Source organism: Acinonyx jubatus, chromosome D1, assembly GCF_027475565.1.
Source record: "Acinonyx jubatus isolate Ajub_Pintada_27869175 chromosome D1, VMU_Ajub_asm_v1.0, whole genome shotgun sequence".
Classification (NCBI taxonomy): Eukaryota; Metazoa; Chordata; class Mammalia; order Carnivora; family Felidae; genus Acinonyx; species Acinonyx jubatus.
In genome coordinates this window covers 48,089,768-48,117,025 of record NC_069390.1, presented here as the reverse complement: position 1 = coordinate 48,117,025, position 27,258 = coordinate 48,089,768, and the positions used below count along the sequence as shown (strand labels likewise).

The window sequence follows — 27,258 nt, the reverse complement described above, 5'->3', positions numbered from 1 at the left end:
CCAGTTTTCCCAATACCATTTGTTGGAGATAATGTTTTTTTCCCATTGCACATTCTTGCCCCCTTTTTCGTAGATTAAATGACCATATAATTGTGGGTTTATTTCTGGGCTCTATATTCTGTTCCATTGATCTATGTGTCTGCTCTTGTGCTGGTACCATATTGTTTTGACTACTACAGTTTTATAGTATAACTTGAAGCCTGGAATTATGATACTTCCAGCTTTGTTTTTCTTTTTGAAGATTACTTTGGTTATTCAAAGTCTTTTGTGCTTCTATACAAATTTTAAGTTTGTTTTTGTTAGTCCTGTGAAAAATGCTGTTTATATTTTGACAGGGATTGCAGTAAATGTGTAGATTGCTTTGGCTAGTGTGTGTGTGTGTGTGTGTGTGTGTGTGTGTGTGTGTGTATTTTGAAGTTTGTTTATTTTGAGAGAGAGTGTGAGCAGGGGAGGGGCAGAGAAAGGGAGAGAGAGAATCACAAACAGGCTTTGCACTGTCAGCAGAGAGCTCAATGTGGGGATCAGTCTCAGAAGCCATGAAATCATGACTGGAGAAGAAATCAAGAGTAGGGCACTTAACCGACTGAGCCACCCAGGTGTCCTGGGTAGTATAGACATTTTAACAATATTTGTTCTTTCAAACTATAAACATGAAATATCTTTCGAATTCTTTGTATTGTCTTCAATTTCTTTCATCAGTGTCTTACAGTTTTCAGAAGACAGCTCTTTCATCTGTTTGGTTAGGTATTCCTAGGCATTTTATTATCTTTGGTATGGTACAGTTGTAAATGGGATTGCTTTCTTAATTTCTCTTTCCACTGCCTCATTATTAGTGTATATAAATGCAATGGATTTATGTACATTGATTTTGTATCCTGAGACTTTACTGAATTAGTTTATACGTTTCTAGTAATTTTTTGGTGAAGTCTTTCAGGTTTTCTATATAGATATCATGTCATCTGCCAACAGTGAAACTTTCACTTCTTCCTTGCCAATTTTGATGCCTTTTACTCCTTTTCCTTGTCTGACTGCTGTCGCTAAAACTTCCAGTACTATGTTGAATAAAAGTGGTGAGAGAGGACAAATATCCTGACTGTAGAGACAAATATTCCTGACTGTAGAGGAAAAGTTGTTTTTCACATTGAGCATGTTAGCTGTGGGTTTTCCAGATATGGCCTTTATTATGTTGAGGTATGCTCCCTCTAAACCTACTTTGTTGAGGGTTTTTATCATGAATGGATGATGTACTCTGTTAAATGCTTTTTCTGCATCTACTGAAATGATAATATGGTTCTTATCTTTTCTGTTATTTATGTGATGTAGCATTTTGATTAACTAGTGAATACTGAATCACTCTTGCAACCCAGGAATAAATCCCACTTGATTATGGTGAATGATTTTTTAAAAATACATTGTTGGGTTCATTTGCTAATATTTTGTTGAGGATTTTCACATCTGTGTTTATCATGGGTATTAGCCTGTAGTTCTCTTATTTTTTGTAGTGTCTTTATCTGGTTTTTGTTTTCAGGGTAATGCTGGCCTCATAGAATGAATGTGGAAGTTTTTCTTCCTTTTCTATTTTTTGGAATAGTTTGAGAAGAATAGATATTCACTCTTTTTTAAATGTTTGGTAGAATTCACTTGTGAAGCTGTCTGGTCATGGACTTTGCTCATTGGGAGTTTTTATTATTATTACTGACTCAATTTCTTTGCTGGTTATTGGTCTGTTCAAATTCTCTATTTCTTCCTGGTTCAGTTTTTGAAGGTTGTTAAGTTTCTAGGAATTTATCCATTTTGTCTAGGTTGTCCAATTTGTTGGCATATAATTTTTTATAATATTCTTTTAGAATATTTCATATTTCTGTGGTATTGGTTATTTCTCCTCATTCATTTCTGATTTTATTTATTTGAGTCTTCTTTTTTTGATGAGTTTGACCAAAAGTTTATCAATTTTGTTGCTCTTTTTAAAGAACCAGCTCCTGGTTTCATTGTTCTGTTCTATTGGTTCGTGGTTTTTTTTGTTTTTCGTTTTTTGTCTTTTGTCTTTATTTCATTTGTTTCTGCTCAGATGCTTGGGGAAAGTACAACAGAGGAGCCCTGAATTGAAGGACACCAGAGTCCATTGAAAGTTGGTGTACCATACTAAAAATGAGCAAAATTAAGTAAAATATTACATAATGAATGTTAAAGATACCTAGCCCTCTTACTCTACTGGGCTAGAACTCTGACAGCCAGGTATTCACATTACAGGTAGGTGACTAGATTATTTTTTGGGAAATCTGAACAGCTCCTTGCCCTCACTTCCAAAAAGAAAAAACAAACAACCCCCCCCCCCAAAAAAACAATGAATTAAAGACATTGATATTGAGGGTTCCCAAACAAGCAGACAACCAAAGATTACCAGAAAAATGAACAAAACATCTAATATAAAAGACAAAGCATCTAATATAAAAGGATGATTCCAATTATATGAAGGTCAAACAGGAAAAACCAAACTGAATTATATTTTAAAAGTATACACACGAAGTCCCAAGGACTTCAGTGTTAATGTCGTATTTCTTGAACTGGGTGTTGGGTACATGTGTATTTATTTTATTACTATTCTTTTTTCTAAGTTTATTTATTTTGAGAGAGAGAGAGACAGAGAGAGCAGGAGCAGAGGAGGGACAGAGAGAGAAGGAGAGAGAGAATCCCAAGCAGGCTCTTCACTGTCAGTGCGAAGCCCGATGTGGGGCTCGAACTCATGAACTAAGATCATGACCTGAGCTGAAACCGAGTCAGATGCTTAACCCACTGAGCCACCCAGGCACCCCTATCCATTCTTAAAGCAACACATATGTCATAAATGCTATATATTTTACAAATAGAATTTCATGAGTCACACAATGACTACTTGAAAACAAGGTCAAGTTGAGATGCAGAATGGATCATGATTAGCAAGATTTACATACTAGCTAAGTGTTTGACTAGCACACAAAAGCATTACATGCACAGCTCAAATTTCTGCCTAGTAAAAATACAAATTACTATTTATCATGAATTGTTCTTAAATGGTCAATACACAGAATGTCAAATCCATGACTGTCAGCAGTCTGTTAAATTTCCATTAAATATCCCTTAGATATTACAGTAGACATTCAATGAAATCTGATATAAGTAGGTAAGACAGTAATTTAAATTTTATTTGTAAAAGCAGTTATGTTATTGCCCAGAATATTTGGAAATTATGGTTGGTGTTTTCTACACATTTAGAGAGATATAATGGAGATGAGTATGACACAACAAACTTACAGAAAATGAAGGGTGCTACTTAAGGATTTTCGGGACCTGTACCAATAGCTGTTTCAGAAGAAAAGAAACTTAAGGATGGAAATCTGGAATTGGTTTTTTAATCTGATGATATTCAAAAGCATTAATAATTGGAAGGGGGGATTAATAAGCAGAACACAGAGGATTTTCAGTGTAGTAAAAATACTCCATATAATACCAAAGTGATGGATACATCTCATTATACATTTGTCTAAACCCAATGAATGGACAACACCAGGAGTGAAACATAATGTAAACTACGGGCTCCAGGTGATTATGAGGTGTCAATGTATGTTCATTAATTGTAACAAATGTACCACTCAGGTGAGGAATGCTGATAATGGGGGAGGCTATGCATGTGTGAGGCAGGGGATATAGGAGAAGTCTCTATACTTTCCCCTCAATTTTGCTGTGAAACTAAAACTGTTCTAAAACAAAAGTATTAATAAAAATAGTTACTAAAACCGAAAAGCATTATTAGCCTTTTGCCAGTAGTTAATGAAAAACTGGTAGTCCATGGCACTCACTGGCAAAACAATTAAATTATCACTAATAAACAACTATAATCGAGTGCCTATAGATAACCAACTAATTGTTGCCATACATATTTTAGTTCAAATAAGGGGAACAATGAAGCTAGTCCATTGTTTCAAAATGAACTAGAGAATTTGGAGAAAGATCGTAATAAGCTCAGGGCATTGAACTTCTATCACAAGGTTCAGACAAGGGGATAGTTTCTATGATTGCTCTAAAAAATAAATAAGATCCTGTAGCTGCAGGGTTGAGATGTCTAAAACTCATAATGAAGTCTAATCCTGTAGGTGACTGAATTACAACAACTGAATTTGAGTTCACAGCCTCAAAGAGTCTCATGTTAAATTAGGGTACTGACTAGGAAGAAGACGGTAATGATGGTACTATGTCAATTTAAATAAGCTGGAACTGAGTTCACCAGAATTCCCTTCTCCAGATGGTTCTGAGCTAAGAGTTGCTAGAGACTTGGAAGGAGGAAGTGGAGCAGCACCCATGTTTCTGTTCAGAGGTCAGTGTTGTGTCACTAATCTTCTGACTTATTTTGTCATTCAGGTCTGCAGCTCCTACAGCTCTTGCTGGATTTCCTTTCAGCTTCTTTGTATTTTGAGCTAGTGTATGTGCAGCTCTGTAGTAAAGGGAATTAACTTTTTCTGCAAGTCAAGTGCATCATCAACGTTGAAGGTTTAAAGGCAGTGAGGGATATATAGGAGCTCCAATTTGTCCTTACTCTTCCCCTTTTCAAAAACAGGTAAATATATGGACTAAATAATCTATAATCATCAATTAATTACAGATATATAATAAAACCTATATTTTAATTCATGTATTAGGAAAGGACAAATCTAAACATTGTACTTTATCACATAGGATTACTAATAATTCCTTTAATATCCCTCTCCCTTCTTCTCCCTCTCCATCAATCATCTATCAAGGACTATTGCTGGGTTGGAGGGTATATACATAGTCTCCCTTTAACTAAGTACCACCTGATTGCTCTCCAAAATAACTCTACCTACCTGTGTTCTTCACCAGCTGTGCATGAAGATTCCTGTATTGCCACATCCTTACCAACACTTTGCATTATTCTTCTAATTTTTCTAAGTCTTAAGAATATAAAGAGTTATTATGTTAATTTACATAACATTATAGCTTTGTTTCAAGTTCTCTCTTTTATAAAGAGCTTGTTCATATCTTTTTTCAATTTTCATTGGGGGTGCTGTTTAACTCAATGATATAGAGAAATCTTTTCTATATTCCAAATATTATTTCCTTGTGGATTTTAGATGGTAAAACAAATATGATTTCTGGCCTGTTAATTAACATCTGTATATTAACTTCACTCATGTTGTCCTTTATGGATTAAAAAGTTTTAATAACTTAAGAAATCAATCTGGTTTTGTATTGTTTATATTTATGTTTACTTTGTATCATTGCATTCATGTTTTACATTTTAAGAATTTCTTCTCTGCTCTTTAGGCACAAAGATATTCATCTTCATTTTTTCTACTAACTTTGGAGTTCTTTCATTACACAGAGATGTAAACATCTGAAGAACATCTTTGTAATTGTTGCTCTCTAGGAATGCTTTATATCTCATCATACAGTGATCCACTCCTCCCAACAGCATTTACTAAATAAGTTCTCCTTTCTCCACTGATTTGTGACACCTATTAAGTTCCCATTAAGACTAGTATGTCTCTATGCACTCTATTTTACTGGTTTATTAGTCTACTTGATGCCACTAGTTTTATTATCATGGTTTCAAAGTTTGTATTGGTATGTTCTTCCAAATAAATTTTAGAGTATTGTCAAGTTCCTCAAAAATTCCAACTAGACTGATTTAAAAATGGCCAAAGGACTTACAGAGACATCTCTTCAAAAAAGATATACACATGGCCAATAAACACATGAAAAGATGCTCAACACCACCACCATCATTAGGTAAATGGAAATCAAAACCACAGTGAGATACCACCTCACACCCTTAGGATGGCTATTGCCAAAAGGATAAAAAATAACAAGTACTGGAGAGGATGTGGAGAGACTGGAACCCTTGTGTATTGCTGGTGGGAATGTAAAATGGTACAGTTGCTGTTGAAAACAGTATGGCAGTTCCCCCCAAATTAAAAATAGAATTACCACATGACCCACCAATTCCACTTCTGGGTACACACTCAAAAGAACTGAAAGCAGAGACTTGAAGACATATTTGTATATCTTTGTTCACTGCAGGATTATTAATAACACTAAAAGGTAGAAACAACCTAATGTGTTCACTGATGGATGAGTGGATAAGCAAAACGTGGTGTATACATACAATAGAATATTATTAAGCCTTAAAGAGGAAGAAAATTCTGCTGATACAACAGCAGATAAAACACTGAGAACATTATGCTAAATGAAATAAGCCCATCTCAGAAGGACAAATACAGCATGATTCCACTTAGAGTAGTCAAATTCATCAAGACAAAAAATAGAATGGAGGTTGCCTGGAGCCGGAGAGGAGAAATGGGAGTTAATATTTAATTGGTATAGTCTTAGTCTGAGAGATGGAAAAAGTTCTTCAGATGAATGGTGGAAATGTCTGCATAACAATGTGAATATATTTAAGGCCATTGACCTGTACATTTAAGAATGCTCAAAATGGTAAATTTTATGTTATGTATATTTTAATCCAATTAGAGTTCATTCATTCTTCGAGTACTTCTGTATCTTCTGGAATGTGAAGATAACTCCAAAACCGTTCTTATGTTTTCTTTGCCCTATTCCTGGCCCTAGCCATTTCTTCAAGGAGTCATTTCTTTCTTTCAGTGGAGATTGGTATTTAGAAACCAAGATCTGCATATTAGGTGTACTCACTGTTACTGGAGTGTCTCTATGCCAGGCCCTCTCAATGAACGAAGCTATGAACCACTCCCATTCCCCCCTGCCCCACATATATACACAGACATATACATACATTTCCACTTATATTTATTTCAGTATCAAATGTATGTTGAAAATCATGAGTTCTTATTATTAGCTCTAATTTATTCAAAACCATAACGTTCATTCTAGCTTTCTCCTTTTCTTTATTTGCACCTTCTCTACCAGTGAAAAATCTGGCTACCATTATCTTCAATATAGTTACTTATTGCTCAGTCTTCTAAATGTAAACAGTATTCTGATTCCACTGGGCCACCAACACCATTTCACTGAGATCCCATGTTTGTAAATATGGGGCTCAGCTTCTGCCTAGCTGCCATTACTGCCTTGTATGAGACTGCCTAATGGTGGTTGGACACTGGAGGAAGGAAGGGGAAATGGAGGGAGTATTTAAAACATTTTTTAACTTTTTAGTTGGTTTTTACTGGTCAAAAGAAATGCTATTGATTTTTTTAGATTGATCTTACATTCAGCAACCTAACTAAATCATTTCATTAGTTAAAATAAAATCATTGTTCAATGTGGCACCTTTTCTAGGCAGAGGATCATATCATCTGAAAATGACAGCTTTCTCTTTCTTTTCTAACTCTATGATCTCATTTTCTGTCCTCCCCTGCTTATATTTTTTAATTGAGATGTAAGTGACATATAACATTGTCTTAGCATAAGGTATACAACATAATGATTTGACAACATTGTTGACAGTGTTTTTACCTTGCTCCAATCTTAGAGGAACACATACGAAGTTTCTTCATTAAGTATCCGGTTTGTTGTAGGTCTTTGTTATGTAGTTTTGCCAAGTATGAAAGCTTTTCTCTTTTTTTTCTTTTTTTTTAAATATGAAATTTATTGTCAAATTGGTTTCCACACAACACCCAGTGCTCATCCCAAAAGGTGCCCTCCTCAATACCCATCACCCCCCCCCATCAAACCTCAGTTTGTTCTCAGTTTTTAAGAGTCTCTTATGCTTTGACTCCCTCCCTCTCTAACCTCTTTTTTTTTTCTCCCCCTCCCCCATGGACTTCTGTTAAAGTTTCTCAGGATCCACATAAGAGTGAAAACATATGGTTATCTGTCTTTCTCTGTATGTCTTGTTTCACTTAGCATAACACTCTCCACTTCCATCCACGTTGCTACAAAAGGCCATATTTCATTCTTTCTCATTGCCACGTAGTATTCCATTGTGTATAACGGTTTCCTAAGAACTTTTAAACAAACACACATTGGATTTACCAAATGCCTTTTCTGCACTGATTAATCATAATTTTTCTCCTTTAATCTAGGAGCATAATGGTGATAAGAATAAATAAACTAGGGGTGTCTGGGTGGCACAGTTGGTTAAGTGACCAACTGTTGATTTTGGCTCAGATCACGTTCTCATGGTTCATGGGTTTGAGCCCCTCATCAGGCTCCACCTGATGGTGTGAAGCCTGCTTGGGATTCTCTCTCTCTCTCCCTCTCTATGCCCCTTCCAGGATCTCTCTCTCTCTCTCTCTCTCTCTCTCTCTCTCAAAATAAATAAATATAGTTAGAAAGCAAGCAAGCAAGCAAGCAAGAAAAGGATCCTAAGATCATGGAATTCAGTGGTCAGAGGAAACTTGGGGGCATCTAGTCCAACCCTTCTGACAATGTAGGAATCCTTCTGTCAACTTTCCTGAAAATGACTAAAGAGTATTTGGTGAAATACTCTAGCAATGGGGAATATATATCTATTAAGCAATCTATTTCACTGTTAAGTTTTAAATGACACCTCTACCCCTTCTCAGACTTACCAGATCAGAATCTCTGATGATGGAACCCAGAAATGTACATTTAAACAACTTTAAAAAAAGCTTTAGAAATGACTACACTAAATAATAGGACATTAATTTTTCAACTCTAGCTACCCATCAAATTTACCTGTGGAACTTTAAAAAATACAAATTTTAAATTTCATCCTGATTCTAATGTACCAGGTATGAACATGTGAGCTATAAATACCTCAGTCACAGTACTGTCTACTGGAACAGTACTGACCACCTGTATGTGAACTTTAAGTTTTACTTTCAAGCAGAGGTCATGAAGTATTGAACTATCCATCTACATTCCCTTACCAAGATATTCCTGTACATGAGACATAAAATTGAACAGAGGCTGGTTTTGTTTGGGGATTAGATTACCAGTAGTCCCCCTCTTATCCACAGGGAATATGTTCCAAGGCCCCAATGAATGCCTGAAACTGTAGATAATACCGAACCCTATATATGCTATGTTTTTTTCCCTAAACATACATATTGATGAATAGTTTAATTTATAAGTTAGGCACTGTTAGAGATTAACAACAATAACTAATACTTTAAAGTAACTACAACAATATACTGTAATAAAAATTATGTTAATGTGGTCTCTCCCTTTCTCAAAATATTGTATTGTACTCATTCTTCTTCTTGTGATAAGATAATAAAATGCCTATGTGAGGAGACAAATTGGGGTGAATGGCACAGGTATTGTGACACAGTGTTAGGCTACTGTTAACCTACTGACCTATCTACGAATAGTCAAAAGGAGGATCATCTCTTTCTAATGATGGCTGACCACTGGTAACTGAAATGGGAAAGTGAAACTGCAGGTAAGGGGAAACCTACTGTATAACCAAAAAAGGGTAAAAGCTACAAACCTGTGTAGGGATGGAAACTGTATAAAACTCAAACTCACACTAGCTGAGGTAAGTAGCTACTTACATTACATTTAATTATTCATTTAGTCATTTATCAGATTTTTATTGAGAAACTACTTCATGTCAGACATAACAGAAAATACAGATAAGTCAAAACAGGTAGTTTCATTATTTGTAATAAGCACTATTGCAGGGTCATGTTGGACAGGATGTGGTCAGTATGACATATAGTGGAAGCACACAAAAGTAGCTACCAATCCATAATTAATGGGTTGAGGAAGGCTTCCAGTAGGAAGCAACATCTACACTGAGATTAAAGGATGAGTAGGAGTTTAGTAGGTGAAAGGGATGAATGAGGGAGTAGTGATTAGAAAGAAATAGTGTTCTGAACTAAGGCAATAAGATGTGCAAAGGCCACAAGACTGACAGCAGTGAAAGATACAGCTACAGAGGCAGACAGGGGCCAAGATATGATTAGACTTTACTCTGAAGGCAAAGGGGAAGGATTTTAAGTTAGGAAGTGATAAGATCCAGCTTGTATTATAGAAATGTCACATTGGTAAAGCAAGGAAATAGATATGGTAGGGGGGTGGGTCAGAATGGAGGGAGGGAGACCAGTTAGGTCAGTGCAGTAACAGAGGTAAGAAATGTTGGTGACCTAAGTCAGAATATTGGAATTTAAGGAGAGAGAAAAGTGAATGGAGTTGACAGAGATTTAGGAAGTAAATTTCTAGGACTCAGTGGCTGATCAGATAGGAAGATAAGGCTAAGAGAAAGACTAATTCCATGTTTTTGGTTTATTGGTGTCATTTGTTGAGGTAGGAAACTCAACAGAAGAGTTTTTGGGGTCTCAAAATAGGGATAAAAGATTATTATTCCAGTTTGTAACACAACATCTATAAATAGCTTTGGGACATTCAAGCACAGATGGACAGTAACTAGCAGGATATTCAGCTTTGAAACTGAAGAGGCAGATTTGGACTTGAGATACAAATTTGGATGGCATAAGTAAAAGATGGTAACAGGGAGGAGTAAGATTGGCTCTGAGAATCTCAGACTAGCAGAAAACCTAGAAATGAACCTAAAGATGCAAATAAACATCATCATTTGCAAGGTTGAAGGAAGAAAAGCTGTATCAAAATGACTGAAAAATTCAAAAGAAGTAGAAAGCCAGGGGAAATATTGTCATCAAAGATAAGGGAGGAAGGTTTTGTAAAGAGCATCATGAAATGCTACCAAGTGTGAAGTAAGAACTGAAAAGTTTCCACTATATTTATCAATAAGTTCTCATCAATGATCTTGGTTGAGTAGTGGTAGCCAAAGATTTGGCCCAAACCTTACAACTGTTAGAATAATTAACTTCTTGGGTGCATGAGTGACTCAGTCAGTTAAGCATCTGACTCCTGATTTCAGCTCAGGTCATGATCTCATGGTTTGTGAGATGGAGCCCCATATCAGGCTGACAGTGTGGAGCCTGCTTGGGATTGTCTCTCTCCCTCTCTCTCTGTCCTGCTCATGCTCACTGTTTCTCTCTCAAAATAGATAAAATAAACTTAAAAAAAAAATTAAATTCTCAATGAATTGTCTCCTAAATCTGAAACTCAAAATTGTTAACAACCAAGTTATTTCCTTAATAAGTAACTTGGAAAAATGGAATCTTATTTCAATCCAAGGACAATAGTGAAAAGAACAGATACCAAAGGTGCTAAATCAGAATAGCTCAGCAACCCTTGAATCTCAACCCTTGAGCCTTCACCAATCTCAGAAACCATAAAAGTGTGAGAAAATATTGGGAAGAAAAATTTATTCTTTTTGAAGACTTCTGGCTTCATTTTATGCTACTTTGGCATGGACTGTATTTATTTTCAAAATGGCTTTTGTTTCTCTTGGCAAGTTTTATTGTTTCTAATTGTGAAGCAAAATTTCTTTTCTTCACCATACTTTATGTGATAGTATTTAAAACTCATGTAAGTTATGTCAAAAAAACTGATTAAAGAAGTAATTGCACTTTCTGAGCTGATTTTTCCATCTTTTGTAATTATCTTTATTAAAAAATTGTACTTGGAAAAACACAATTATATAATCATTTACATATTCAAACACATATGAATACTTTCTATGCACCAGGTGATGTTCTGGATATTGGCTGTACAATAATGAACATAAACAAGGTCTGTTTTTATTCAGTTGAGGTTGAAGTTTTTCAATAGTAGTTGTTACTTAAAAAATGAAAATAAAGATCCACAAGTTTCCAGAATACAGGCTTCTGATCTAAACTTAAATTTAGCTGTAGAGCACCTATTGCCACTTAATGTGTTTTGAAGAACACAGCATCAGTAAGTTAAAGGCACAGCATGAATAAAAATAAAAAACAAAAAACAAAAAACAAAATTTAGATTCAGAACTCACCTCCTCAATTTATGAGCTCTGTGATTTGGGAAAACTGTTTAACTTCTTTGGGCCTATTTCCAGAGAGTGGTAGTGATTGTGGCTAACTCAGTTTCAGAGCCAAAAGAAAGCTGAGGTTGTCTGAGGCCATCAAAGTGATACCCATCCCCAAGAAGGAAAAGGACAGGGCAATTAGGAATGCTGACTAGATGGTTCTCTCACAAGGAGGAGCGGGCAGTGAAAGCAGAGTTGGGAAACAATGGTGGGGAGTAGGAACTGACTTTGTTTAATGGTCCCTCTTGCTTAGGTCATGCTCCACACAAAGTAAAGAATGACAAAATAAAAAGAATGTGTACATGGTGAAGCTTGTTGACCGAAAGCTTCATTATAGCATGACCCGGTTAAGCTCTTTGGTTGAGAAACTTCTAATCTTAGTATCTTTAGTAAAATCTTTTTCTCTCTGGCTGGTCACATTTCTCAAAGAACTGTTTTCCAATTTCCTGACTTGAGGGCAGATTGCCAGAGTTCTGGGAGCTAAACTGGTATTCTCAATATCTGTCATTCACTTAACTCCCTTGTTTGCAGCAAAACAGAATTTCCCTCAGCTAGACCTATGTCTCCCAGGCTAGTGATGTCCTTTCTCTTAAAAACAAATACACAAACAAACAAACAAACCTGTAATCTTCTACCAGGGTAAAGGAGAGGCAGCTGGCTTTTTACACAGAACTGAAACATGACCTGGGAGGGGAATCCAACTGTATCTTCTTTTTTTTTTTAATCCAAGTTACTTAACATATGGTTTAATAATGATTTCAGGAATAGAATTCAGTGACTCATCACTTACTTATAACACCCAGTGCTCATCCCAACGAGTGTCCTCCTTAATGCCCCTTGCCCATTTAATCCATCCCCCCACTCAACACCCCTCCAGCAACCATTTGTTCTGTGTCTTTAAGCTTCTTATGGTTTGTCTCCCTCTCCATTTTTATATTATTTTTGCTTCCTTCCCTTATGTTCATCTGTTTTGTATCTTAAATTCCACAGATGAGTGAAATCATATGGTATTTGTCTTTCTCTGACTGACTTATTTCGCTTAGCATAATACACTCTGGTTCCATCTACATTGTTGCAAATGGCAAGATTTCATTCTTTTTAATTGCCAACTACTACTCCATCGAATATATATACACCACATCTTTTTAAAAAAATTTCTTTAATGTTTATTTATTATTGAGAGAGAGAGAGACAGAGACAGAGCACAAGGGAGGTAGGGGCAGAGAGAGAGGGAGAAACAGAATCCCTAGCAGGCTCCAGGCTTTGAGCTGTCAGCACAGAGCCCGATGTGGGGCTCGAACTCACAAACCGTGAGATCATGACCTGAGCTGAAGTCAGACACTTAACTGACTGAGCCACCCAGACGCCCCTATACCACATCTTCTTTATCTATTCTTCTGTCGATGGACATTTGGGCTCTCTCCATACTTTGGCTCTTGTTGATGGTGCTGCTATAAACATTGGGGTACATGGGTCCCTCTGAATCAGTACTCCTGTATCCTTTGGATAAATACCTACTAGTGCAATTGCTGGGTTATAGGGTAGTTCTATTTTTAATCTTTTGAGGAACCTCCATACAGTTTTCCAGAGTGGCTGGACCAGTTTGCATTCCCACCAGCAGTGCAAAATGATTCCTCTTTCTCCGCATCCTTGCCAAGATCTATTCTTGCCTGAGTTGTTAATTTTAGCCATTCTGACAGGTATGAGGTGGTAGCTCATTGTGGTTTTGATTTGTATTTCTCTGATGATGAGTGATATTGAGCATGTTTTCATGTGTCTGTTAGTCATCTGGATGTCTTCTTTGGAAAAGTGTCTATTTATGTCTTTTGACCATTTCTTCACTGGATTGTTTTTTGGGTGTTGAGTTTGGTAAGTTCTTTATAGATTTTGGATACTAATCCTTTATCTGATATGTCATTTGCAAATATCTTCTCTTATTCCATCAGTTGCCTGTTAGTTTTGCTGATTGCTTCCTTTGCTGTAGAGAAGGTTTTTTTTTTTGTTTTGTTTTGTTTTTTTTACCTTGATGAGGTCCCAATAGTTAATTTTTGCTTTTGTTTCCCTTGCCTCCAGAGACATGTCAAGTAAGAAGTTGCTGCAGCTGAGGTCAAAGAGGTTGTTGCCTGTTTTCTCCTTTAGGATTTTGATGGCTTCCTCTCTTTTTAAAAAAAAAAAAAAATTTAATCTTTATTTATTTTTGAAAGAGAGAGTGTGAGCAGGAGAGGAGCAGAGAGAGAGGGAGACACAGAATCTGAAGCAGGCTCCAGGCTCTCAGCTGTCAGCACAGAGCCCAACGCGGGTCACAAACTGTGAGATCATGACCAGAGCTGAAGTCTGACGCTTAACCGACGGAGCCACCCAGATGCCCCTGATGGCTTCCTGTCTTATGTTTAGGTCTTTCATCCATTTTGAGTTTATTTTTGTGTATGGTGTAAGAAAGTGGTCCAGGTTCATTCTTCTGCATGTCACTGTCCAGTTTTCTCAATACCATTTGCTGAAGAGACTGTCTTTTTTTCCATTGGATATTCTTTCCTGCTTTGTCAAAGATTAGTTGGCCATACGTTTGTGGGTCCATTTCTGGGTTCTCTATTCTGTTCCATTGATCTATGTGTCTGTTTTTGTGCCAGTACCATACTGTCTTGATGATGACAGCTTTGTAATGCAGCTTGAAGGTCTGGAATTATGATGCCTCCAGCTTTGGTCTTCTTTTTCAGGATTGCTTTGGCTATTTGAGGTCTTTTCTGGTTCCATACAAATTTTAGGATTGTTTGTTCTAGCTCTGTGAAGAATGCTGGTGTTATTTTGATAGGGATTGTGGCAATCCAACTGTAACTTAAGGAGTTTCTTTTGAAATGTTTATATATTTTGAGAGAGAGTGTGTGCACAAGGAGGGGAGGGGCAGCGAGAGGGAGAGAGAGAATCCCAGGCAAGCTCCACGCTCAGTTCAGGGCCTGCCACAGGGCTCTAACCTATGACTGTGAGATAATGACCTGAGCCAAAGTCACAAGAGTAGGACACTCTACCAACTGAGCCACCCAGGCACTCCTTAAGAAGACTTTCAATCAATTCTCTTTTTAATGTTTCAGTCCCACCTTAGCTTCCTGTGTCCAGAGATTACTAGATGTCCCCAATCCCCGAGCCTTTTGCAGTTCTGCAAAGTAGGCTGCTTCAAGGCTTTTACAACTGTCAGTTAGGAAAAGGCTGTCTTGAGTCTGCTAAATAAAGTCATTAACCCATCAATTTTCCAATTTCCAAAATGTTGTTGTTCTTGTCTCCTCTCCTGTTTTGCCTGTGGGTTTCTGCATTTAAAAAAAAAATCCTTTACTTTTGTTTTACTGGGGTTTTGGGTAGTAGCTGAGGCTAAATGTATGTATTCAATCAGTTCACTTTAACCAAATGTTACCCTATCGACTTTTCTCATCTACCATCTTTCTACCCTACATTTGGCAGCATAGAAATATTTTTCAATTTTCAAAAACACAGGCCTTTTCTATACTTTTTTTTCTACTAGCAATTTCCTCTATCTGGAACATTCTCCCTTTCAATCCTTGTCTGAAAAATGCCTTCTGTGACCACGTTCTTCCCACTCAAAATCCAGTAATCTCATAATGGCGTTCATACTACTTTTTCACTTTTTCATCAGCGCATATCCCATTGTATTATATATTTACCTGTGAGGTTTTCCTTCTAGATTGTGAACTCCTTAAGAACCAGGACTTTATCTTAATCACCTCCATATGAAGTGTACCTCAGTATCTAGTACAGAGACTACTATAGAGTAGAAATCAGTAAATGGAAGAGGAGAGGAAAAAAGTAAAAAATACACCCTGATTAAGGAAGAGGGATTCTACTGATTAATAAATTCTTCATATGTTAGTCTGTTCTGGGTGTTGTAACAAAATGCCATAGACTAAGAGGTTATAAACAACAGAAATTCAGTTCTCCCAGTTCAGGAGGTTGGAAGTCCAAGATCAGGGTGCCAGCACGATCAGCTGAGGGCTTTCTTTGGGGTTGTAGACTTCCTATATCCTTATTTGGTGAAAAGGGCTAAGGGAGCCCTGTTGGCTCTTTTTTAATAAGGGTATTAATCTCACTCATGAGATTAACCACCTCCCCAAAACCCCATCACCTCAGAGGTTAAGTTTCCACCATAGGAATCTGGGAGAACACATTCAGACTACAGCACTTAACAAAATGTCCAAATTTGCTATTCAGACATAGGAGCAGGATATGAGTGTCCTTAAAAATTTCTAGATAGCCCTTTCCTCCTCTGGCTGCAGTAATGAGAGGAGCTGCTGCCATGTCTGCCACCTACAATGGATGGTGGTGGGGAACTGCTCCAGCTTCCTGATCAAAAGGAACAAGCAGACATACAGCACCGAGCCCAGTAACCTGAAGGCTTACAACTCCTTCTGCTACAATTGACTGATTCGCTACAAGAGTGTGGGCATGGAGTTGGTGGCCAAAGGCAAAGGTATAGTGGTGGTCATAAAGTGGAGATTAGGCCAGTGAAAACCCGCCACCTCCTGTGTATGGATTGCCATCAACAAGAATGCTCTGGCCATCCTAAGCAGCATCAGGCACATGATCCACAAGAACAAGTACTGTCCAGATCTCCACATGGATGCCATTCGCAGAGCCAGTGCCATCCTGCACAGCCAGAAGCCTGTGATGGTGAAGAGGACATGGGCACACTTCTCCACGAGCTCCTGAGCACCCGCCCCACCCCCTCTCCCCTGCCTCCAAACCAATATAGATGTCAACTACCTTAAAAAAAAATCTAGATTAAATCAATCTGATGTGAAAGTTTCTCATACTTTAAAACCTGTATGTGGTTTCCTATTATTATTCTGAGTCCTCAGTCAAAGAAACCCAATATAAGAATCTACTCAGCAACCAAAGAAGTTTTATGAAAACATTTTCTTGGTGTCTGGAATTCTCAGCGTTAACAAAATCTGAGACTTAGACTTTGAAGCCTCTCCTCTTTAATAAGGCAGGATTCTTGGTTACTTTAGGGGATACTGACCACTGCCCGATGAAGTCACACTAAACCCAATGTTTAGTAGCTTACTTTTTTTTCATAGTAAGACTTTCTCAATGAAGATCACTGATTTGCATTTTGGCACAAGTTTCTTATCTTGTCACAGACTACCACTTTGAACAGTATTGTATGAGACGACCTTACTATCTCCTGCCTGTATTTTCTTCTGCACTTTTTCCATTTCCTATTTCTCTCTGCTCTACTATGTGCAATTGCTTCACATGTGTATTCCAGTTCATTATAATTCTCTCTTTCACTGTGTCTAGTCTGATGTTTGACCTATCCATTGAGTTTTTGTGCATATGTATTTATTTCTTTACTCTTCTATACAAAAAAAAATATCAAAGTTGAAATAATTTTATACTGAATACCTACATATTTCCCCCCAGATTGTATCATGAACATTTTACTAGGCTTGCTTTATTATTTATCCATCTAGCTATCCATTAATCCATATTATTTTTAGTGCATTTCAAAGTAAATAGCAGACATTAATTATTATGAAATTGTTGGGTCATAGGATAGGTATATGTTTAGTTTCATAAGAATCTCTTGGACTTTTTTCCTGAATTGATTAGACTAGTTTACATTCTCAACAATAAAGTATAATTCTCGTTATTTTACAACATTGCCAACATTTGGCATCATTAGTCTTTCTAATTTTAGCATATAGGTGGGTTATATAGTACTATCTCATAGTGGTTTTAATTTGCATTTCTCTAATGACTAACGATATTGAGACCTTCATGTGGTTATTGACCATTCACACACATATCAATTTGTAAAGTATCTGTTCAAATTGCCCATTTTTAAAAATTGGTTGGTTTGGCTTCTTCTTAAGTTGTAGGAGTTCTTTATATAAACATGATACCAGTTCTTTGCCACATATATATTTTGGGAATATTTTTTCCCAATTTTTCCTATTCATTTTCATAATGGTGTGTTTTGATGAGCATAAGTTTTAATTTTAATAAAGTATAATGATAATTTTTTTCCTTTTTGGTTATCATTTTCTGTGATAAGAAACTGTTGCCCACTCCCAAGTTAGGAAACTGTTCCATGTTTTCCCCCTAAAAGCTTTATGGTTTCTTAGTTGATGTTTGGGTCTATGCTCTACCTCAAAGTTATCTTTGTGTTTGATGTGAGGTAGAAGTTAAGATTCAGTTTTTTTCCATACGAATATGTAGTTATTCCAATACTATTTGTAGGAAAAAATTTCTTCCCCCTATTGGATCACTTTGTGTTTTCATTAAAAATCCCATAAATGTAAGTCTGTTTCTGGGTACTCTTTTCCACTGATCTATTTGTTGATGCTTAGGTTAGGACCATACTGTCTTGATTATGGTGGGTTGATAACATGTCTTGAGATCAGGTAGTATAAGTCATCCAATGCTGCTCTTTTTCAAGATTGCTTTGGCCATTCTAAGTTCTCTGCATTTCCATATAAATTTTAGAGTCCACTGTGAATCTCTAGAGAAAAGTGTTGCAATTTTTATTGGGATGGCATTCAACCTGTAGATGGATTTGCTGAGAACAGACATCTTAACAATATTGAATATTCCACATCCTCTGAATTTTTACTTTTGGTAATTATATAAATTCACCTGGCCATTTTTGTTTCTCTAATTATTGGCTTATTTGTACTCAGTCTTTTCTTTAAATATTTTACTTATATATTCGAATTGGATAATTCAAAATATAGTATTTGAGCATATAAATCTGCTGTTGGTTGTTTTGTTGACACTAATTCATACTGGCTCATTTCCTTGGTATTTGGTCATTTTTAAATGGTGAGTTCATATTTTATTGAATTTAACCTATGGATATCCTGATTGCCTAAATTGGGGCTGCATTATTCCAGAAAGGATTTACAATGGATTCTTCCGGAGGTGAGGGTGAGGGGCATGTTACTGAATAGGGATTATTCCTCTTTTAGTGTCCTAGCCTAATGCAAAACTCTCAGGTTCAAACAACCCTCCTTATGGAGGCCAATGCTTAATTGTGCTCACAAATTTAGTTTTCCCTATTTGTTCTTTTTTTGAAAACAGAAGAAGGGCCTATTGAAAATTTCCTTTTCTTCTTAGAAAAAACAATGTACCAAAATCACATGGGTATTTAAAATTTTTTTTTTTTTTATAATTTTCTAAGATCTATTTCTACTATACTAGTGGGAGGGCTCCTCGTAGCATGCAGCTGTGGCTTTTATTTAAAAAAAATTTTTTTTTAATGCTTATTTATTTTTGAGAGAGAGAGACAGAATATGAGTGAGGGAGGGGCAGTGAGAGAGGGAGACACAGAATCCGAAGCAGGCTCCAGGCTCTGAGCCATCAGCACAGAGCCTGACGTGGGGCTTGAACTCATGAACTGTGAGATCATGACCTAAGCTGAAGTTGGACGCTCAACCAACTGAGCCACCTAGGTACTCCCCTCACTGGGCTTTTAAATTATAACTTATTGTTAAAAAATTTTAGCTATGATCTTGACACATATAAAGTTTTAATCATGTATCTGCTAAAATGAAGAGTTAAGGTCATGACAGTTTTGGAGAGATTTATAGTAATCTTAGTTATTAAAAAAAACCCCAAATACAATTAGTTATTTGAAATGAGATGATAAATAGAAATAATCTATAACCTTTATGAACTTTTCCTTTAAAAAATTTCCTTGGCATTGAAAGAACCTAATAAATAAAATAATCCCCTGCAGTACTCATGTTCCACTTAATTTTCCCTTGAGGAAGGGGAAAGACAGAATAACTTCAAAATCACGAAAAGCAAAAATTTAACTAAAGTTTTTGCATTGCTAGCTAAAAATTAGTTCATTTAGTTAAGGATTCTTTCTTAAAATACCGACACAGATGTCTGGCCCCTCTGCCTTGAAATTCTACGCTTTTGTCAAAAATGTTCAGAATGTCATGTTAAATCCCCACAAGTAACATTGTTGTAACAAGAATATAAATACTAATAAATCCCAAGTTAGTAATAAATAACCCATTAAAATAAGACTGTCACATGTGAGCTCATTTATATCTGAGAAGAGCCTCTATATAATGTTAAACAACAGCGTGTGCTGGAATAAGGACAGGATCTATTTTTATGTATTCATGAAATACTGAATTATAAAATAGTAAGTGCCATAGTCCCGGTGTATTTGAAAGCAGGAAAAAAAAATTGCCCATGCCTTTTTCTCCCCAGAAATGTGATTATTCAAATGAAAAAGGGAAATATTCATAGCCTGAGGGTACCTGGCTATTCTATAAATGCCTAATTGGTATATGCTAAAATTAAGTTGAAGAAAGCCTTAAAACTTAGTTCCTCAGTTAATAAGCAGCACAGAAATGGGGAAAAAGCTCTATAAAATAGTTTTTGTACTTTTATCAGCAATCATAGGGTATCAAGAGATTACCTAACTGTAGGGCTTCTAGAGACCTTCACGTATTAATCAAATTCCTTTGTTCTCTACAATGATAGTATCAAAGTAACTGCAGCAAAGTAACAAAAGATATGGCTTTTTTTAGGTCAAATTTATTGTGTTTTATTCTTTTCATAAAGGTGTTCAATGATTTCCTTCCTACCAAAATGAGAATCTTTTTTAAAATTATAAAATACATGCTTGCCATGTTTTACATAATTTAACTGTGCCTGTCTCTGTGTGTGTCTAATCCATAAGCCAGAATAATTATTGTTTGGGACTTACTACAAATATCTTTATATCTATATATGTATGTATAATATATATATACATATATTATATATATACATATATATATACATATATATATATACATATGTGTGTGTGTGTGTGTGTATACTTTTAGGTAAAAAATAGAATTATATTAACTTTATGTAATTTCCCACCTACCAACATATATATAATGGAAGGTTTTCCATATGAGCACATGTTATAGATCTACCTCTTTTTATTTAGTAGCTGATCACTATTCTAAACAGTTGTACATAATTAATCAATATCCGAATGGTAAACATTTAGGTTGCTTTTTTAAAAAATGTTTAGTTTTGAGACAGAGAGAGGCAGAGTTTGAGCAGGGGAGGGGCAGAGAAAGGGAGACACAGAATCTGAAACAGGCTCCAGCCTCTGAGCTATTAACACAGAGCCTGATGTGGGGCTCGAACTCATGAACCATGAGATCATGACCTGAGCTGAAGTCGGATGCTTAACTGACTGAGTCACCCAGGCACCCCTAGGTTGCTTTTAATTGTTGCCATTATAAACCATTATAGCTAGTCTATTATACTTTAAAGTAAGAATGTATTCCAGTAAAGATAAATTCTCTCTGATCTCATCAATTTGCTTAAATAAGCTACAAAGTGCTTGTTATAAGATTACATTTTGATGGTAAATTTTAAATTAGAATTTCTTTTTTTAAATTTTTATTTATTTTTGAAGGAGACAGAGAGAGAGAGAGAGAGAACATGAGTGGAGGAGGGACATAGAGAGAGGGAGACACAGAATTCAAAGCAGGCTCCAGGATCTGAGCTGTCAGCACAGAGCCCAACGCAGGGCTCGAACTCATGAGCTGTGAGATCATGACTTGAGCTGAAGTTGGACGCTTACCTGACTGAGCCACCCAGGCACCCCTTAAATTAGAATTTCTGAGAAAGATATCCTTTGAAATGGATTTGAAGAGAAAAATATGCCCTGTAGAAAAGCCCAATAGCAGTACCCTAAGATATTAATGTGTATAAGTTATAAGGTTATAAAGAATAATGACACAATGAACACTCATACAACTGGTTTAAGAAATAGAATATTACCTTTACCATCAAAGATCTCTATGTTCATCTGCCCTTCCTCTCTAACCTTTGAGGTAACTTTCTTCAATATTTTGTTTATTATTCCCTTGATTTCCCTTTTTCCCAGTTTTATCGAGGTATAATGGACAAATAAAATTGTAGTGTACAATGTAATGATTTGATATATATATGTATACAGCCTTGCTTTTCTTTATAGTTTTACCATATACATGTTGTATCCCTAATTTGCATATTTCTAAATAATACATTACATGCTTTGACTTTTATACTAATGGAATCATATTGTAACTGAATTGCCTTTTTATTTTTGTGCAAAATTATCTTAAGATTCGTCCACATTGTTCCTTGTAGCTACAATTCATTTTCTCTACTAAAAAATATTCTAACATAAAAAGGGGCGCCTGGCAAGCGTCAGTTAAGTGTCCGACTTTGGCTCAGCTCAAGATCTCACAGCTCATGGGTTCAAGTCCTGTGTCAGGCTCTGTGCTAACAGCTCAGATCCTGGGGCCTGCTTTGGATTCTGTGTCTTCCTCCCTTCCTGCCCCACCCCTGTTTGCATTCTGTCTCTGTCTCTCAAAAATAAATGTTAAAAAAATTTTTTTTAAAACCCCATAATTTATTTATTCATTCTACTGCTGGTTGGCATATTAGTTCCTTTGTTTTCTGCTATTTCAAACAATGCTTCTATGAACATTTTTGTGCATGCCTCTTGGTGTATATGGGTAAGAGCTCATCTGAGAGTGGAATCACTGGGTCAGAGAATATGTTCATATTCAGCTTTACACAAAAATGACAAATTATCTTATTTCCTACTATCTTATATCTTACTAAATTTTCTAAAGGAGTTTATATTCTAACCAGCAAAGTTTAAAACTTCCGTTTGTTCCATAATTTCACCAATATTTGATATGATTTTTTAATTATTCCAAAATAGTGAATGTAAAAGGCTATAGCATTATGGTTTAAATTGACACTCTCCAATTATTGACATAGGTCCTTTATTTCTAGATAATCTTTCTATACACCTACTGACCAAGTGGGTTTCCTTTTTTCTGAGATACTTTTTTTAAGTCTCTTGCCCATTAAAAATTTGTCTTTTTCTTATTGATTTGTACGAGTTTTTATTTTATTTATTTTATTTTAGAGAGAGAGTGAGCATGAGCAGGGGAGAGGGGCAGAGAGAGGGAGAGAATCTTAAGCAGGCTCCATGCTCTGCATGGAGCCCAACATGGAGCTTGATCCCATGACCCTGGGATCATGACGTGAGCCAAAATCAAGTTGGATGCTCAACCAACTGAGCCACCAAGGTGCCCCACTTGTAGAAGTTTTTATAATCTGAGCACTAATCTGTTGGCAGTTATATTCTTTGCAAACATCTCTCACCCTGAGGTATGCATTCACTCTATGGTATTTTTTGATGAAGAAAAGTTCTTAAGTTGAATGTAGTCAAATTTATCAATCTTTTATTTTAAGATCAGGATGATTTGTAACTGGCTTAACAAATCTGTTCCTACCCCAGAGTCATAAGGATATCTCTTTTAAGGATTGTTTGGAAAATTAGATAGCCTGGCTTTTCATATTTAAGTCTTTAATCCACGTGAAAGTGTTTTTAGTGCATAGTGTGGTACACATACATTAGTGAAGTTGTGTACATTTTCACCTAATTGTCCCGGCACTATTATTGAATTTTTCATCATTTGGTCACTGATCTGAAATGCCCCTTTTTTTTTTTTTGAGAGAGAGTAAAAGTGTATTTGTGAGCAGGGGTGGAGCAGTGGGAGAGGGAGAGAGAATCTTAAGCAGGCTCCAAGACAAGTGCAGAGCCTGACATGGGGCTCAATCTCACAACCCTGAGATCATGACTTGAGCCGAAATCAGGAGTCAGATGCTTAACCCACCGAGCCACACTGGCTCCCTTGAAATGCCAGTTTTGTCATAAGTCACATTTCCATATATGTGTACTTCTGTTTATTATCTGTTATCATCTGTTATGAACATTCTGTTCTAGGGGTCAATCTAACTACTATATAGTGTCTTAATTACTACAATCTTAAACTAGTCAAACATTATTTTAAGTTTTATTGAAGTATAATTGATAAATAAAATCATAAAATATTTAAAGTGTACATCATGATGACTTGATGTATACATACATCATTAAAGGACTCCCACATTTACCTGTTTTATTGTTTTTGTTTGGTGCAAATATTTAAGTTCCACTTTCTTAGCAAATTTTGAGTATGTAATACAGCTTTATCAATTACAGTCACCACATTTTACATTAGATCCTGAGGCCTTGGCCTTATAATAGCTAAAAGTTTGCACCTCTTACCAACTTCTCACTATTTTCCCCACCCCTCAGGCCCTGGCAACCACTTTTCTACTCTTTGTTTCTAAGAGTTAGACTTTTTTTTTTTTTAAGATTCTACCTATCAGAGATAACATGCAGTATTTGTTTTTGTCTGTCTGGCTTATTTCACTTATCATGATGCCTTCAATGTCTATCCATGTTATCACAAATGGCAGGATTTCCTTTTTTCTCATGGGTGAATAATTCCATTGCTTATATATAACACATCTTTTTCTATTCATCTGTTGATAGACACTTAGATTGTTTTCATATCTTGGCTATTGTTAAAAATGCTTCATTGAACATGTGGGTACAGACACTTCTTCAATATCCTGTTTTCCTTTGGACATACTCAGAAATGGGACTGTTGGATCGTATGTTTTAGTTTTAATTTTATGTTTTTCATAGTAGCTGTATCAATTTACATCCTTACCAACAGTACACAAGAGTTCCCTTTTCTCCACTTCCTCTCAACACTTGTTATCTTTTATCTTTTTTGATAATAGCATTCTAACAAATGTGAGGTGATATCTCATGGTGATTTTGATTCCTATTTCCCTGATGATTAGTGATGTTGAACACATTTTCAGGTGCCTTCTGTACATTTGTATGTCTTATTTTAATTGTTTATTTATTTAGGTATGTCTTCTTTTAAACTAATTTTTGATCTGACAGGACCAATTCTAAAGTTGTTGTTGTTTTTAGGAGTGTGTTGGTAACTGTTGTTTATTTATTTAATTTTTAGAGAGAGAAAGCACACAAGCAGGAGAGAGGGGCAGAGGGAGAGAGAGAGAGAGAGAGAGAGAGACAGAGAGACAGAGAGACAGAGAGAGAGAGAGAGGAGAGGGAGAGAAAGAGAAAGAGAAAGAGAGAGAGAGGAGAGAGAGAGAAAAATACAGAGCAGACTCCATGCTCAGCATGAAGCCCCACACAGGGCTTGATCCCTTGACTCTGGGATTATGACCTGAGCCAAAATCAAGAGAATGCTCAACTGACTAAGCCACCCAGGCGCCCCAGGGGTGTGTTGGTAATTCTTAGGTTTTTTTTCTCTTCTAGTTTGGATTCTGATAGAAATTGCATTGCCTCTATTGATTATTATGGGGAGAACTACTATCTTTATCTTCTAATCCATGGGCATGGTATATCTTCCATTTAATTAGGCCTTCTTTCATTCATAAATTTTATTATTAATTATACCTGGTAATTCTCATCTTCCAGTGTAACAGAATTTAATATCCATTTTGTTTAGTTTCTCTAGAGTCCCACAGATAGTCTTTGAATTTTAATATTTAATAACATTTTTCTCCTTGTTCAAAAAGTTTGAAAAAAGAAAGTTTGAGAAATAATTTTTGTATCACCTGTAAAGAATATAATGCCAATGTAATAAATTATCTAACAAGTGAGACAGGATGGGGTAAGCAGATTATTTGCTTCTCTTAAATTGGTATCACTATTTTGTGGGAAGTTTATTTCTGTAATATAATATATATATTTTTTGAAGCCAAATGGAAGTATGTTTTGGCTTTATATGCATAGTGTTTAGCAAATACTTTATTGAGTAATTCATTTGTAATTTGGATTATCCATCATTCATTACCCTCTACCTTAATAGCACAACCAAAACCTGACAATGGCATGAATAATTAAGTAGTAATTATTAAGTAATCTGACATTAAGTAATATAAAAATGAATGTTTTAAAGATGACTTTTCATTTTCAGAAAGCTTCCTTAGAGAACAAGTAATATAACCTACTATTTTTCAAGAGAAAATAAAAATGTTTATGCCAAGTAATAAGTGTTTCTGTCCAAAATGGTATGGATATTGGTTCTTCATCTTATTCACTGTGGAAGGCTCAAGAACTTGACATATCAGTAATTACAGAATCTCCTGGGAAAATAAAAAGTAGTCTTAAATATTAGGAATAATCTAAAAGAACTAAAAATTACCTGTAGAGTACAGTTCATCATCCTTATTATGTAGTCAAACTGTTGGTGGTCTAATATAGCCCTGTTTTGCTGGACATGCAAACCCAGCTCATCAGTGAGACACTGTCTTGCTGCCTTTCCTTTAAGGGCTCTCAATGCAGCAGGAAGGGTCTGAGGACAAGAGAGGCAGAAGTGAACAAAAGGAATCAATGCAAAAAAGTACTTTCAATCACACTAAAAATTCAAGTGCACCTTATCTATAAACCATTTAACAAAGTTATTAGAATTAAACTTCTAGCTTCTACAAGAGTTGATTTGTTATTAAGAACAACTATACATAAATATATGGGTTAACAGTTAATTTTATTTGTAAGCCAGCATGAAAAAGAAATAGAACTGATTCATGTGATAAGTTAAAAAACAAAAAACAAAAAAACATTAACTTCACCTAAAAAAAAAACAACAAAAAAACTCAACAAAACTTTGGTTACCAAAACACTCATGACACTTAGACACCTCTTTTAATAACTGGCCACATCTTCATGGCAAGAATAGAAGGAAAAATTTAATGAAAATAAACACAGGTGACTTTATACCTTTAAACTGGTTATTTAATCAGTTCTTTAATCACAAGTCAGTTTTAATTTATGACTAAAAAATTCTAAATCTCCCTTCCTCATTTCAGTATAACAAAGGACTCAGATCAACAAATAGAAATGTCCAGATTTATGTATTAAAACTCTTTCATTTCATCACCCAGAAGAATGTCTCTTCCAGTTTATGAGAGCCTAGTTAATGTATTTTATATAAAATAGTAATATTGAGAGCCTAGTTAATGTATTTTATATAAAACAGTAATAAGCTTATTTAACTTTGAAAACCTAAAAAATACAGAACAAAGGAGCAACTAAGAAGGAAGGGAAGAAGTCTGAGAGAAAGAGGGCACAGTATTATTATAGGCAGGCACAAGAAATAGGATGGAAACCTAAAGCAAGAGAAGCAAAAGGAAGTCTGTGATACTTCAAGCATAAGAGAAAATGGAAACCAAAAAAAAGTCAAAACCTAGAAAGGCTTGGGGTCATTTACTATAAGGGTAAAAATGTTACTCTTTTCACGCTTTAGCCTCCTGTAATAGATGTTCAGAGCTACAATGAGTCACTAAGAAAAGATTACGTTACATTTAGCATGTTTTATTTAAAAAGTCAAGAAAATGTGTTTTTTTAAAACACTGTTTTCAATAGCATCTCTTATGTTTATTCCAATAACATTATTATACTGGGAACACTGTAAACACTATGA

General features: G+C 35.7%; 1 protein-coding gene across 2 annotated transcripts in view; it reads right to left on the bottom strand.

Moving 5' to 3' along the window:
* Positions 1 to 27,258, bottom strand: part of SBF2 (SET binding factor 2) — a 479,646-nt gene that overhangs the window by 154,390 nt on the left and 297,998 nt on the right. For both annotated transcript variants that reach the window (XM_027073170.2, XM_027073171.2), the window contains exon 16: positions 25,981 to 26,130. In XM_027073170.2, coding sequence (XP_026928971.1) covers positions 25,981 to 26,130 — 150 coding nt within the window. The remainder of the gene's footprint in view (positions 1 to 25,980; positions 26,131 to 27,258) is intronic.